This window comes from Primulina eburnea, chromosome 2 (genome assembly GCF_022965805.1).
Source record: "Primulina eburnea isolate SZY01 chromosome 2, ASM2296580v1, whole genome shotgun sequence".
Taxonomy (NCBI): domain Eukaryota; kingdom Viridiplantae; phylum Streptophyta; class Magnoliopsida; order Lamiales; family Gesneriaceae; genus Primulina; species Primulina eburnea.
In genome coordinates, this window is record NC_133102.1 from 36,989,250 (window position 1) to 37,005,602 (window position 16,353).

The 16,353-nt window shown below is 34.9% G+C and overlaps 1 protein-coding gene across 2 annotated transcripts; it reads left to right on the plus strand.

The window, feature by feature from the left end:
- Positions 1–9,786: 9,786 nt before the first annotated feature.
- LOC140824670 (uncharacterized) lies at positions 9,787–12,019 on the plus strand. 2 transcript variants are annotated; one of them, XR_012116433.1, is made up of 4 exons: positions 9,787–9,939; positions 11,007–11,345; positions 11,426–11,638; positions 11,996–12,019. XR_012116433.1 is itself a non-coding variant. In XM_073186219.1 (3 exons), the coding sequence occupies exons 1-3, from the start codon at positions 9,808–9,810 to the stop codon at positions 11,495–11,497; spliced, it is 543 nt and encodes a 180-aa protein (XP_073042320.1). In that variant the 5' UTR covers positions 9,787–9,807; the 3' UTR covers positions 11,498–11,655. The 2 variants fall into 2 exon arrangements, 1 of the variants encoding a protein (XP_073042320.1); XM_073186219.1 differs by lacking the exon at positions 11,996–12,019 and having other exon boundaries at positions 11,426–11,655.
- The last annotated feature ends 4,334 nt before the right edge of the window (positions 12,020–16,353 follow it).

Below are 16,353 nucleotides of genomic sequence, written 5' to 3' on the forward strand. Positions count from 1 at the left end.
AGATGAATCATTGGGATACCATTAGCCAACATTTTGAGTTCCCTTTAAGTACTTCAGTATACGTTTCACAGCAATATAATGAGATTGCTTGGGGTTAGATTGAAATCTTGCACAAATGCAAACAACAAATAAAATATCAGGTTTACTGGCAGTAAGATACAATAGTGAGCCAATAAAACCATGATACTGAGTTATCTCTACTGGAATTCCACTTTCATCTTTATCAAGCTTGGTAGATGAGCTCATTGGAGCGGAAGCAGCAGAGCATGCTTCCATACCAAACTTTTCAGTAGTTCCTTGGTATACTTAGCTTGATTTATGAAAATTTCAGTATCAAGTTGTTTGATCTATAGTCCTAATAAGAATGTTAATTCCCCCATCATACTCATTTCGAATTGTTACTGCATCAATTTGGCAAACTTTGCACACAGTTTGGGGTTAGTTGACCCAAAGATAATGTCATCAACATAAATCTGCACTAATAGAATGTGCTTATTCTTGATTAAAGTGAACAAAGTCTTGTCTACTATGCCAATTGTAAAATCATGATTGACAAGGAATTGTAAGAGGGTGTCATACCACGCTCTAGGTGCCTGTTTTAAACCATACAAGGCTTTGTGTAATTTGAATATATGATGTGATAAGAAATGATCAGTAAAAGCTAGAGGTTGTTCCACGTAGACCACTTCTTGTAGTAGACCATTTAGGAAGGCACTCTTCACATTCATTTGATAAACTTTGAAATTCTTAAAAGTAGCAAAGGCTAAAAATATTCTGATAGCTTCAAGCCTAGCTACTGGTGCATAGGTTTCATCATAGTCTATTTCTTCTTCTTGTCAAAAAGCTTGGGCTACCAGTCTTGCTTTATTTCTGATCACAGTGCCTTTTTCATTTAGCTTGTTTCTAAATACCCACCGGTTTTCCAATTACAGCTTGGTGAGTCGGTCTAGGTACTAGAAACCAAACTTCATTCCTTTTAAATTGATTCAATTCTTCCTGCATAGCTTCGATCAAGCTTGGATCCAGAAGAGCTTCTTCAATTTTCTTCGGTTCATCATGAGAAATGAAAGCATCATGCATATATTCATTAATCATTTTCCTTTTGGTTCTCAAAAGAGTTGCTGGATTTCCAATAACCAAGGATGAAGGATGTGATTTTCTCCAAACGAAAGGGTTTAAAGAAATTTCTTCATGGTTTGATGTATTCGAAATAGGTTTAGCCAAAGCAGTAGCAGGTTCTGGAATGTTCACTTCTGTTTCTGGTATGTCCAATGTCTAAAAAACTGGTTCTACCAGAGGAATGTCTGGTTTTGGATTTTGGACATCTTTGATTTTTGGTTCTGCATCGTCTTCACTATCCAGTTCCAGTTGAATCCTGTCTAATCTGTTACTCAAATTTGACATATTAGAAATTTCAGGAGCACTGCTGTCTTCATCGAAGACAACATGAACAGATTCTTCAACATTGAGAGTTCTATTATTGAAGATTCTGAAAGCTTTGCTTACTGCAGAATAACCAAGGAAAAATCCAGCATCTGATTTTGAATCAAATGCAGTCAAATAGTTTTTACCGTTATTGTGCACAAAACATTTGCAACCAAATACATGAAATTAATATACACTAGGCTTACTCCATTTCCATATTTCATATGGAGTCTGATTGTGCCTCTTGTTGACCATGGTTCTGTCTTGTGTATAGCATGTGGTGTTGATTGCTTCTGCCCAGAAGCTCTGAGAGATGTCTGCATTTGCTAGCATTGTTCTAACAGCTTCTTTAAGAGTTCTGTTTCTCCTCTTAGCTACTCCATTTTGTTGAGGTGTTCTGGCAGCTGAATATTCATGATGAATGCCTTGTTCATCTAAATACAACTCAAGAATCTTGTTAGTAAACTCAGTACCTCGATCACTTCTTAATTTAATGATAGAAATTGATTTTTGCATTTTGAATCTTTTTCAGAAGTTTGATCAGGAGACTACTGGTTTGATCTTTTCTAGTCAGAAATATTACCCATGCAACTCTAGAAAAGTCATCAACAACAACAGGTGTATACTTCATTCCCCCTAAGCTCATGATAGGGATTGGACCAAACAAGTCCATATGCAATAATTCCAAACACCTTGAAGTTGATTTACTACCTTTGTTCTTGAAGCTAGATATCACATGTTTGCCAAGTTGACATGCAGAACAAACATGATTCTTAAAAAAGTTAATATCAGGCAGACCATCAATTAAATTCCGCTTCTTGAGATTATTGATTGTCTTGAAATTCAGGTGATTTAATCTCTTGTGCCACAGCCAATGCTTATCAGTAAGAGAGGCAACTAAACATGAAGGAACAGTAGCATGATCTAAGTTCCATGCAACTTTGTATGTGTTGCCTTTTCTCTTTCCAGTTAGTACAGCAAACTCAACAGAATCTTTAACTGTGCATGTGTGCTTCTGAAAAGCCACAGAATAACCATTGTCACACAGTTGACTAATAATAATCAAATTATAGCAAAGATTCTCAACCAGGAGTATATCATTAATAGTTACGTTACCATGGATAATCTTTTCCTTACCCACGGTTTTATCTTTTGAGTTGTCCCCAAAAGTTATCTTTGGTCCAGCACAACTCATTACTTCTGAAAGTAGATTCATTTGTCCAGTCATGTGTCTGAAACGACCACTGTCCAGGTACCATGTAGAATTGCAGATGTTGGTTTTCTTCTTCTGTTTCTGCAAACACAAATTTTAGTATCTGGTACTCATATCTATTTGGGTCCAAGCCTTGTCAGTCCTTTAGAGACCCACATTTGTACAATTCTTGGTGACCTTGTACTTCGGGTATCCAAAGAGGTGTGTGTAACAGAAGGCCTGTTATTTCTAACAGTATGCATCTTGGAGGGTTGTCATCCTGAGTTGAATCCTCTGTTGGATCCAGAACTCTGGTGAACTCTCTTCTTAGGTTCAACATAACCTAGACCATAATGCTTTCTTCTGCTCGTCTGACCTACATTCCTTTCAACTCGAACAGTTGGTACTTCTGGTTCATATACCACATTGGATTTGACAAAGCGAATGTTTCCCTTTGCTTGTATCCAGTTCTGGCTTGGTACTGGTTTCAGAAATGCTTTCATTATTGCTGAATCCGAGACCATTTCTGTCTCCGGATTGCTTATGCAATTCTTGCATCTTTTTCAATGAAACAGACGACTTATTCCATGCATTTACCAGAACAGACAGCTTCTGATTTTCAGATCTCATTGTCGGGTAATCTGCATTTACTATTTCATTCTCAGTTCTCAACTTACTCATCTCAACTTTTAAATCATTGCAACTCTTCTCTTTTAAGCAAGTGAACTTACTGACTTGATCCTTTAAGTTTAGATTTTCAATCTTAACTTCATCGAATGATTGAGAAAGTCTCGAGTACTCTCCTACCATGTCATGCACTGCTTTAATTAAATCAGTTCGTGTAAATTCGTCAGAGTCAAAGTCTAGTACCTCTCCAGATGTCGAGGTTGGTTTGATATCCGCCATAAGACATTTGATCTCTTCTACATCACTTTCACTAGAATAACTTTCTGAGTCAGAGGACTCAGAACTAGAATCCGCTCATTTAGACTTGCTTTCCTCAACAATCATCGTTTTGCGGTCTCTTCTGAATTTCTTGTCATTCTTTTTGTATTCCTTCTTCTTCTGGTCATGTTTCTTGGGCTTTGGACAATCATCAATAAAGTGACAAATCTTTCTTCAGTTAAAGCATGCCATATCACCAGGTGGTGAATCCTTCTTGAAGTTCCGATTAGGGCTTTGGTAAGCTCGGTGATTCTTCTTCATGAATCTGGAGAACTTTTTCATAAAGAGAGACATAGCATCATTGCTGATATTTTCAGCTGTCTTTTCAGAAGTTCTCTCAATAATGGAAGAAGGTGATGCTAGTGGAACAGCTGTAGCAGTAGCAGCCACAGTAGTAGTAGCAGCAAGAGCTTTGCTTGGTAGATTTGTGGAGGGCTCTTATCCGCTTCTCACTTCTAGCTCGAACTCATAGGCTTTCAAGTAAGCAAGCAAGTAATGTAGCTCCAACTTGTTTAGATCTTTAGAGACTCTCATGGCCATTGTTTTAACGTCTCATTCCCTGGGCAAAGCTCTCATTACTTTGAGTGCTATTTCCCTGTTGCCATACTCTTTCCCAAGGGCTGCTAGTTCATTAACCACGCTGCTGAACCGTTCATCAAACTCATTTAGAGTTTCAGCAACTTTCATTTTTAGATTTTCAAACTTTTGCATTGCTACAGACAGTTTATTTTCCTTCGTCTGCTCATTTCCTTCACATATTTGAATGAGCTTTTCCCAAATTTATTTCGCGGTAGAACACATATTGATCTTGCTGAAAGTGTTCTTAGCAAGAGTTTTATAAAGAATGTCCTTCGCGACGTTGTCGAGATTGGCTTTCTTTTTATCTTCGCCAGTCCATTCGCTTCTTGGTTTTTCAACCATTTGTGGCGCTCAATCAGTAACAGCAACAACTGTATTAGGCTTTAAAATCTTTAATGAACCATCTGTGATGACATACCACATGTCATCATCTTGAGCTGCAAGGTGAGCTTGCCTCCGGATCTTCCAGTCATCAAAGTCTTCTTTTAAGAACATGGGAACCTTGCTAAAATGTTACATAACTGTTGTAAATTTTTAGAACAAGAGAAATCTGCTCTGATACCACTTGTTGGGGATCGATGTAGAGTTTAGAGAGAGGGGTGAATAAACTCTTTCCTTTGAAGATAGTTTTTGTAAATGATGCTAGAATCCTGTTAGAGATTTTAGTTGTTCTTGTTCAAGCATAAGTCCAGCAGATCACCAATATAAGGGCGAAAACGATCCAATGGAGTAAGGTGAAAACAGTAATAACAGTAGGCAGTAGAACAGTAGTTGTTTCTGGAAGTTCGAAGATGATGGATCGTGTGTGTTTGCGCCTTCGAAGGCATTTTGCACACAACAACCTTCAAAGAGCTTCAATAGCTCGTGTTCTAAGAATATTAACACCGATGAATTAAATCGAGTTTGGTTTTAAACCAAGAAGAAGAAACTCGAAGTAATCCTTCGTAAAGAAAACTGAAATGTTAGAAAATATTTTAACTTGTGTAAACTGACTAACTGAAAGAACACATATTAGTTTTTGCATTCTTGTATTTTAGTTATGGTAACAACTGAACACACGAACACTCTAACTAATCAAAACAATTTTAAAGCGATAGTTAATCAGTTAAATACACAAGATATGTTTATGGATGTTCGGAGACTTGAACTGCTCCTACGTCACCCCTTCTATCTCCACGGATAGGATACACTAGAAGACTTTGATTTATTCAACTACGTATACAAGCCCACTCAGATAGAACTAATCTACTGCCTAAACTGAACTCCTAGCTACAACTGAAAACAACACTTTCAGTCAACACTTATTTAACATCTATGTGAGAAAGACTACATACACAAGTTTAACGTCTTTGTGCAAGACTGTATTTGGGTGGTTTTGAGAGTGAATGTATGTGAGAACTGAACATAAACGTTCTCACACACTGAGGGATAAAAGGCTTCTAAACTAAGCAGATATCAAGATGAATAATTTTCTCTGGACATAAATGCTTCGATAAGCTAATTTACAACTGAGCGTGCCCTTTTATGTTTTTCTTTTCACTCTCAAGAATGTCTCACCACTATATCTGTTGAGTCTTCACTGATCTTCTCTTCATATAGCGGAAAGAGGCTGATCGTACAGTGAGACTCATTAATTGTATCCGTTGCATTTGAATCGTCTTCTTGGACTATGTGTCTCGTCTTTTTGACTGTCCATCTGAAGTGTTTTGTCTTTAATGCTCTGATGCAAAATCCATTATTATCCTTTGACTGGACAATGGCTTTGTACCTTCTCGCACAGCTGGAATCCACTCGAAGGAATCTATCATCGTCCATAACTGAGCTGGTGAAATCAGTTGACTCATCAGTGGAACTGATTTCACACTCGTTCAGTTGGACTGATCAGCTGGGTTTCTTCATCAGTTGAACACTCTTTCGGCTGGCCAGGCTTCTGTGGTTTTCCTGCTGAATTACCTATAAACTGGTCAATCAGCTGTACTGCTCAAATGACGTAGCCAGTTGAACTGATTCATTTTGAGCGATCAGTTGGGTCTTCAGTTTTGCGATGTAAACAACTCGTAGGTGATCCTAGATGCTGCACAACTAAGGTAGATCATTAGTAACACAATTAACAAGTTTTGTTATCATCAAAATCAAGATTGCGAACTTGAAAAGTTCCAACAGAAGATAAAATCTTATGCGTCTCCCCTTCTTCTGTTTCCAGAAGGTATCACTAAAAGACTTTGGATTTTACAGTACTCACTTATGCACACCCACTTCAGCAGGACTTATTTTTTGCCTACTGAAATTCTTATTAACTCAACACAATATAATTCAATACAACAAGGTTCTGGAAAAGACTCTTTTCCAGATTACAAAATCTTCTTCGAAAATTATCGTAAAGTGTTTTGCTTGAAGAGGTGAAGAAACAGCAGTATGAAATGATTTCCAAAGATCAGATGTAATATATGAAGCGTGTACTGCTTTTCTGCAATTTGAGCTTGGAAGATAACGATTGGTTTGCGGTTGCTCAAAATAGCGTTGGATAGATGATATGTTTCTTGATAAAATAATCAGCGTTGTTCTTTAAATGGTTTTGATCCATATATATAGATAACTTGAATCCAACGTCTATAATTAAAACGGCTTCTTTGACTTCTGATTAGAAATAGCTTTATTGCTTAAAAAGGTTCCTACGAAAAGACTACAAAACAACCAGTCTTGTTTCATACCAAAATAGGTAATGCGTATTAAATGACTTTGTTCAACATTAATGAAGCATTTAATACTCGTACTTGATAAAGTAACGGTAACATTTAAGATTGAGATGATCGAGTAAAAGCCATTAATTACTGTTCTAATGAAGCCAAGTTCTGCTTAGTTCTGCTTCTAATTTTCTAAGCCCTTCTGTTCTTCTAAGCTGTTATGTTTTTCTAAGCCGTAGAGTACTAACTAAAGTACTGTTTTAAAGCGAATCGATAGCTTCTGCTTTGTATTGACTTCTGGTAATTGCTATTCTTACTGATTTTGATTCTCATCACCACAACTAAATTAAGTCTATCTTATTATCATATCATCGTATTAGCCACAATTACTTCACTTCCTTCAACACTTCGTGCTCTCATCACTTTATAAAAACTAAAGAAATTGTTTTACTTTTAAACCAAAAATGCAACATATCTTTTATTGTTAACGTTTTATCATAAAATTCCATAAATATCTAAAATAATCATATTAACATATTTTACAGCATTCAGAGCACTGTCATGATGTTTACTAATTTTCAGGAGTAAAATTACCGTTTTACCCCAAGACGTAAAATTTTACGATTTTGACTTTTTCTTAATTCTGTTGACTCTAGACCATCCCAAATAATTATTTAAGCTTAAATTAAATTTATCATATTTTTATTTAGCTTAAATTCGAGGTTTTCTGATTATTATTTAATTATAAATTCTTAATGTGTTTTAATCCCGACTTAAATTCAAATTTTATTATAAAATTCCTAAATTTTAAACATTGAATTTTTAATTTTAATTAGCCCTCGTGAACAATGATTCGACCCCCGTGGAACCATGTTTCAAAACTTAACCATTTCAAAACCCTAAGGCCGAACCCTAAGCTAAAACCCATGAGCAAACTCCCGGTTTCCACGAGCCAAGCCTGAGCCACCTTGGTCCAACTTCTGACAGACCTCCCCCGGACCATATTGAACCCACTGGACCCCTAGGACTCGACCCTAGCCCGCTCGAAGCTCCTTGCACCAGGTGAGTGCTGCGGCCGAGAAACCTTACTAGACTAGGACTCTTCGCAGCCCAACTATGACCCTCACCCTCAAGCTCAACCCCTCGTGTACCTTCTCAGGATCCTCACCGACCTATCCTAGACCCATGACCCTATCCGCGACCTTTCCTGTGCTTCTGTCACTCTCGAGTAGCTTGGGGAAGGGTCCTTGTTCGCTTGGACTCTTCCCTAGCCGACTAGCTACTGACCCGACCATATCCCAGCCCAGCCCTGGTCGAGCCAAAGCCAAGCCATGCATGGTTGTCCTCATACCCAAACCCTTGGTGATAATACATGAAATAATCAGTTCCATCTGGTTCTTAGCTTGGTGCTGCCTCAAACCGTGCATCCTAGGACTCTAACATAAACGACCCCTAATCATGGCAGCCCCTTCATGCAATTAAATATCAAGTTTTGATGCAAAAATCATGTATTAAACATCCATGAATGCAAAAAAACTAAAATATTCAAAATGGAAACTTGTTTTTCATGCAAACCATAAAAAATTTCATATTATGGTGTGATAGATGAGAAAAAAAAGAATTATAGCATGTCTTTGCGTATTTAACGCATGAAAATCCGTTGATGATGTGAAGAACGGCGACGAGAAAACCTTGGGCTGAATTCCTCGAGAAAACCGAAACTCCCGTGCTGATGCTTTATGTGTGCGTGTGTTATTTGTGAGGGAAAAGAGTACTTGTGAATTGTTTAAGGATGTGGGCGTGTATTTGATAAAAGATGGGGTAGGGAGTTTGGGCTTTATTATTTAATAAATAATAAGTTTGCAAGTTTGGCCCATTAGAAAGCTATACTAGGCCTAATAAGCTCATTTGTACATTTAAAAATTATTTTGTTTAGGAAAGTTCGTGAAATTATTAAACGAGTTGTCAAAACGTTCGTATTTTTTGTTGAAAATCGAATACCAATAAAATTTACGTCTCGACATATAAAATCACCTCAAAATTCTTTATTTTCAAAAATAACAAAAAGCGTCAACCTTAATTTAAATAATTAAAAACAATTATTTAATAAAATTATTTTCCATTTTTTCAGTCATCGGTCTCCTTTCCTCGATTACAACTCGAATAACATTTTTAAAATACATTTTAAGCATTTAAGTATAAAACTACTTCAAAACCATATAAACATACCAATCATAATCTATTTAAACATTTAAAATAATTTAATTATATATTTTCTATTTTTCCTAGATTTGCATGTAATTGGATTACGTCATTTTAATTTTAAACATTATAGTATTATTTGCTACTCATGTTTAGAACGTGCAGAGTCATTAAACTCACTAGGTTTGAATATTGCAGGTGATGGTGATATTGAGGGAGACACTGATGCTTGAGTTGATCGAATCCAGCAATACACTCTCGAGGGACTTTATTTTTTCCGCATTAGTTTGATAGTCAAAGTTTTAAATATTTTGTGATTGTGTTAATTAAAGATTTTTATGCTTTATTTTGAAGTTAGTTTGATCATATTAAAGATGGAAGTTGAATGTGTTAATTAACGATGTAGGGATTTTTATGTACTTGAGATTTTAAATGTTAAATTATTTTGATTAATAGAAATGTTACGTTATTTTAAATGGTGAATTTCGAAAGTATGTATGAAAAAAAATTGGTAGAATTTTAAAGTAAAAAAGGTAGGAGACGTTTCAATTTTCAAGAAATTAAATTTTAGTTGTTTTTAAAAAGTAAATTACCCCACTTTTTTAACATCTTATTTGAATGTGTTAAAAAAAAAGTATCCTCATATCTACTTATACGAAAGCATGCATAAGTTTTTTTGAGCCTGTTTTTGTACGGTTGCCGGTAAACAACATCACACATGTAATAAGCTTCTCTCTCCACCACTACAACAATAAGAATAAGGGCATCAAAACGGGACTGATGCAGCATTACCTCCTCTCCCGTTCTTCTTTTCTTCTCGTTCCTAGCACCTTTTCCACCTGCTTGCGATTTCTTCTGCTTCGATCCTTCTTCGCGGTGTCCCCTCTTCTTGGGATCGGAAAGCTTCGACTGGTTATTTTTCTTCTCTTATTTTTGTTTCGTTTTTTTATTTACTTTGTTACATTCTCGGTGTTTTCTCCTCAGTTTGATCGGCCTACTTTTTTCTTCTCATTCCTTGCACCTTTTCCACCTGCTGGCGATTTCTTCGGCTTCGATCCTTCTTCGCGGTGTTCCCGAAAGCTTTGGCTGTTTATTTTTCTTCTCTTGCTTTTGTTTCGTTTTTTTATTTACTTTGTTACATTCTCGGTGTTTTCTCTTCAATTTGATCGGCCTACTTTTTGCATATGTTGGTGAAGTCATAGGATCTGAAGAAGCCTTGACCGTATGTTGTTCATTTGTACCAATATTTGGCTTCTTTTGCGAGCGTAATTGCTTATTCTTTTTATACGAAGGAAAAGGGTACTTGGTATCGACCAGCTAATCTATGTTTGCAATGCTATAGCTGCATCTTGTTTCCTTCTTCAAGTTAGGAGGGGTTGTCACTAGAATGAGTCATGAAGTTGCACAGTCTGACCTTTTTTTTCAGTCACATCTGTTACACATATCAATGCAATAGGGGTGTTGTAAATTTATACTTAATTTGGATTCATTTGATGACCGTGGGAGATTGTATAACAATAATAAGCCTGATATTAGTTCCAACAAGAGCATGGTATCACGCTTCATTTCGTTTTATTACATCTTAATTATCTTATTTTTAAATCAACCTATCATCGTGATTTCCGCTGATAAGCTTCTTCCATGTGTGTACTTCCATCATTTAACATGCACTGAACGAGCACAAACTGGATAGTCATTGTCACCATGTTTTAGATTTTCAATGCTCTGTTTTAAGATTATGAAATATCTCACATAATTGAAGAGGTTCAAGAAACGGCACAGCTCATACTGGTTCTAATAGAGATGTTTGCCAGTGTTTCTGAAAAATAATTTCACACTGGTTTTGACTTCAACTTAAATCCAGAAACTTATTTTTACATGGGTTAAATTTATTATTAATATCTTGGTGCTTTCTTGTTGAGTGTCGAAGCTTCGCAGTCACATAATGTCTTTTTTATGAAACTTTCTCTTTAATGCAGATCCTCAATATTGAATGGTCTGCTGGGTTAGTACAACTGAAGTGTGTAGAACGTGCTGACCTTACGCCCCACGGATCAATTGCTGATGTAATTATAACACCAAAGGCTCATGAACCTGACAACTATAGCTCAACTTCATTATTTATATTGAACAACCCAGGACAACTGCATTTCTACAATTTTGATTCTTTGTCTATCTTCAAGCCTGGGACAGGACATAATCATTCAGTCCATGCATTTCAGTATCATTCAGCAATACCCACTGTGGAACCACATATGACCGTGGGAAAGCTTTATTTGATGGGTAGAGATAGGAGTTTCTTCTGTGAACTTTCAGAGGTACTGAAATCCAGCATATGATGTACATTCAATTTATTTCTTCATTTCGTTTAGATACCAATTATTGTTCCATTAGACAGTTTGCCCCTGCCAAGCTACAAGAGGATGACGTGTTGACCGAGTCACCGAGAGGGGTTCGCCGTGGCCTCTGACTGGTGGCGTTCCCTTGTCATCTGTCTACTGCTGCAAATAAGCTTCAGAAGATGTATATAGGAAGACATCAAGATGGATCTGTTCGAACATGGGATGCCACTTCTCCAGTTCTCTCACTTGTTTCTGTTTTACGATTGAAGGTTAGCGCAATGCTTTCTTAATGGTATTGGCTCAGCATCTATCATCATTATATATTGATAGATATGTAGCACGGATACCTTAATTTTTTTTTGAAGTATCGGATACGGATACGACAAGTAATAAGGATACGACACGCGTCCGCGTATCGGATACCTCAAAATCCGTATCGTTGACTTTGTTTAAGGTTGACCAGCCGGATATGTTTTGGACACGACGAGGACACGCCATGGATACAGCGTGGATACGTTTTTCGGATACGTTTGGGCAAAATTGCAAACATTTAAAAGTTTTAGGGGTTAATTAAAAAAATTTCCTGGTACTTCTTGTTGTCTAATTATGATTATTTGTGTTTCTAGGCTTCTGAGCAGTTGTGTAAGCTAATGGGTCAGCATTTCCTGGTACTTCTTGTTGTCTAATTACCTTGTACCCTTAGGCTACGTTTGTAGCCATGATAAAAGAATGATTATTAAATAATCATCTCTTATCTCGTGTTTGGTTCATTTTTTATTTAGCCTGCAAGCCTTTGATTATGATTGAAAGCACACACTATTAATATTACTTGTGTGATTAAATATCCCTTCTCAAAAAGTGTGATAATGTATAATTTTTGAATAGTGATCCTGATAAAATTGTATATTCATTATAATACCCTTAATTTCATATATTTTTATTATTTTAAATCATTTTCAAGAAAATAAATTATAATACAAATCTATCTTAAATTAAATTTTTATAAATTTTTAATCTTGTTAATTAATTTTTTTATGAAAATAATATTTATTAAATTATAATTTATTTTGTTTATTTATTTAAATTAATTTTAATAAATATAAATTATAATTATAAATATTTAATTACCTATCAAATTATTTTAAGAATATTTATAATTATTTAAAAAAACAATAATAATGTAATTATTAATAAATTTTATTTAACATTAACATTCAAAATATTATTACTATTTTAATTATTAAAGTAAATGCATATTTACAAATTAATTTCTAATAAATATATTTAAATTAATTTTAATAAATGTAAATTAAAGTATAAATATTTAATTATCGATCCAATTATTTTAAGAATATATATGTAATTAGCACTTAGAGCATTTTGGTCATTCCAATAAAATTTACAAAATTAATCCATCATTTTAAAATCATATTAAACACCATGTTATTTGTCCCACCATATTATTAATCAATATATCTCATTTTTTAATAACTTTAATTATTAATCATTTAGTTATCATATCACACGTACCAAACGAAGTCTTAACTTACATGGATTTTGTGGGGACCCGGACGCTAATCATGTTCTTAATCATCATTGGGACTAAATCAATTAAGATAAACAGGGTCTAAATTTTTTTTTTTTTAAATGCGGAAGGTAATGGAATCCAACTCCTATACATATCAGTATAAAAGTATAAATCTGATAAAATATACAATCATACATACTCAGGTTCAACAACTACTATCAAGTGTTTACACCCTAGCTCTAGTCCAAGTCCGGTATCACCACTCTAATCTCGATCTGTCTTCACCTCTGTGACCCTGTACCACCTGTTGTCATGCACACATACGAACAAGACAACAGCCGGATAACTCCGGTGAGATATAAATATCCCAGTATAAACAATGTATTAAATGCAATCATATAAAACATATATAAAAACATAAACAAACATCAAAACATGTGTCTAATCTGACTACATGAATCAATGACTCGTGATCTAATCTTATCTTATCTCAAATCTAGGGATCCCAATCTAATTTAGACTTTGGTATGCTGTATCGAATGTGTCTGAGATAGACGTCGATCTACATCTGAAGCTCTTCGATACACCGTAAGTCTAGAGTCTTATCGGTTCTGAAAAAGACTCGGCGGTTCTGCCCTAGCTAGGCTGTCTGCCCTAGACTCGGACTCTGACCCTATTCTAAGTCCATCCATTAACATATCAATCTGATAATCTGCAAATATCTATGCAATAAAATAAAGTATGTGATTTAGGGAAACTCAAGTCAAACCTAACTCGAGTTGTGCAATCCCGAATCAACATTTATTTATACCTTTCTTGCTGTCTTTCTGAATCTGTCGAAGTCTCGAACACAAGGTCTGTCACTACTCAATCTTGCAATGACATATCAATATATTCTGTATCAATATTCTAATCAATTCACAACATCTTTGTTTTATCAAATTCTGACAGTACAACAGTACAGTCTTGCGATACTGATAATCCAATATCAGTCTGTACCAATTCCAATCATTTACAATCAACCACGATACACATCTGATATCAATTCTAGTCAATTTCATTCCGAAGTTCATAACAATTCCATATTCAATCCGTATCTTAATCTGACTTCGATTCTACGCTGTCTAATATGTCAAGAACAACATATATGACGTGTATTCAATTCTAACAACATCATAATTTCAAAACATATCAAAACGTAGTAAAACTTACGTCCAATAGAAGCCTACGTTGCTAGGAACACGGTACCGAAGTCGGATTTAAAATCTAACGGACGGATTGAAATATAAAGGCGTAAGGATTTTTCGAAAGTTTCCTGAGCTTCTCTTTTCTTCTGAGATTACAAATATTGTCGTATAACATATATATATCCAAACTTTGCATGTCTTTGAAACGTGACACTTTTCTCCATTCTTAAGCGGCGCTCGAGCGGTGCAAATCTACCGCTCGAGCGCGGTAGGTTCTGTCCACGCTTTTCTTGTGGCTTGGTCGGCGCTCGGGCGGTAATAATGTACCGCTCGGGCGCGACCTTTTCTGCCCAAGCACTATCGAAATGCATCCTTTGGCGCTCGGGCGGTCAAAACTACCGCCCGGGCGCCACATCTTCTGCCCGCGGCATATATTTGATGAACACTGGCGCTCGGGCGGTCGATCTTTACCGTTCGGGCGCCAACACTTCTGTCCCAAAGTTGAATAATTTAATTGTTTGGCCAATCTGAGCTCGTAATAGCCCGTCTATAATTATATCAATTCAACTTCAACAATCTTTGCTTAATATGATATAAAATCTAGGACATTACAGATTTTACCTTGTAAAATATGATCTATCTTGGTTTTTCCAAAAATGGTTGTTAATTTACTTTTAAGCAATAATGATGCAACGGAATACGACAATCTGTTATCAGGATTCCAATATGATTGCGAAGGTACTTTGAGACTGAATTATAAAAGAAAATAGGAATTTAAACATGGTCAAATGAAAGAAACGTACAGTTCACTAGAAATAGTTATCATAAGAACTGTTTTTTCTTTAGTGTGTCTTGTCAACAATAATTTCCATTTAGTACACAAATCAGTACATGAAGTGGATCTAATTTTTTGAGGTCGGTGTTTCGCCGTGTTTACATTCTTTTATCCCCGGCGACAACAAACAAGGGCTACTTTAGTGAAGCAAACATTCTTTATGAGTGCAACGACCTTTGAACAAGAGTAACCCACAGCTTCATTAATTTTTTAGTGGGCCATCTCATAATAATAAGATTTTACTCTAACCCAGTATGAACCGTCATCTTACTAACAATATTTAAAATGGAATCCAAACTTTCTCTCCTACTAAACCGTGCAACTGATATTGAAACAAAATTAGATATCAATGATATCCATTAGAACCAATATATACTTTAAATGAATAATAAACCAGTTATCTTGTAGTTTAAAACATGTTTAGTTGTAAAACATATGTATAAATCTATTTAGAGCTTTAGATTGTGCTCTATCAAACCTACATATATGAAAATTGCATTTCATTTAATTCTATGTATTTGCTTCTTTTTTCTTAATTACATTAACCATTTCTCTGTAAGTTTCTTCTATTTATATTATATTGAACTTTACTTTCTTCTCATCACGAAGTTCGAATAAACTCTGTTCATATACTTTAATTTCTTTTATTAGTCCCTCACTGTAGTATTTTAATCAGTTGTTCTACGAATTAATGTTTTCATATCTTAAAAAAATAAAGTTACCAACTTCATAAATCTATCAATTTGATTCTTAAATCTAATAACCTTATAGCCGTTACTATCATTTCCATATTGATAAGTTTTCGGATTTATTTTATTAATCTCGAGCTTTGGTACTGTTCTTATCGATTGTTTAACGGATCAAATTACAGTTAATATATAAATTGATGCTAGCTACCAAGTTCATAAATCAATCAACATCCATAATGTTATTAAGTGTAAAGACCTTAGAGTCGTTTCCATGCATTCAATATGGGTATTCTATTTTCAAATGTCTAATAACTTGTTTTTAGAGTTGTCTTCTACTTAGGTTTAAAATTAACATATATTTCATTTTCAATTTAAGGCAAGTAGTTAATCTTCTCTTATTTTAACCCCTACTAAACTTTTTTCCTTGTTATTTCCGATTCTATAGGCTTCTTCCACTTTCACAATTCTTAATTTTTTTAGCGCAATTCTAACATGAAATAATAATTATGTAACTACGAATATAAAAGAAAATAAAAACCATTGTAATCAAAATACATATAGCTTCAACCAAAAGATAAGGATTCAGATCATTCAATATGGTTAGCTAAATCAGTTTTTAAATAAGATGATCAATAAACTTTTTGCATATTACAATATACTACTAACAATATTAAACTTCGAAAGCTTGCGAATTATTAAATTTATAAATTTCTATATCTAACAACATATCATCTTACACCCAATC

What these genes read in the sequence shown, in the direction of transcription:
- LOC140824670 (XM_073186219.1), top strand. Translation starts at nt 9,808, where the DNA reads ATGCAGCATTACCTCCTCTCCCGTTCTTCTTTTCTTCTCGTTCCTAGC. An exon ending in GGATCGGAAAGCTTCGACTG is followed by an intron (nt 9,940 to 11,006) that starts GTTATTTTTCTT and finishes TCTTTAATGCAG; the next exon opens with ATCCTCAATATTGAATGGTC. An exon ending in TCTTCTGTGAACTTTCAGAG is followed by an intron (nt 11,346 to 11,425) that starts GTACTGAAATCC and finishes TCCATTAGACAG; the next exon opens with TTTGCCCCTGCCAAGCTACA.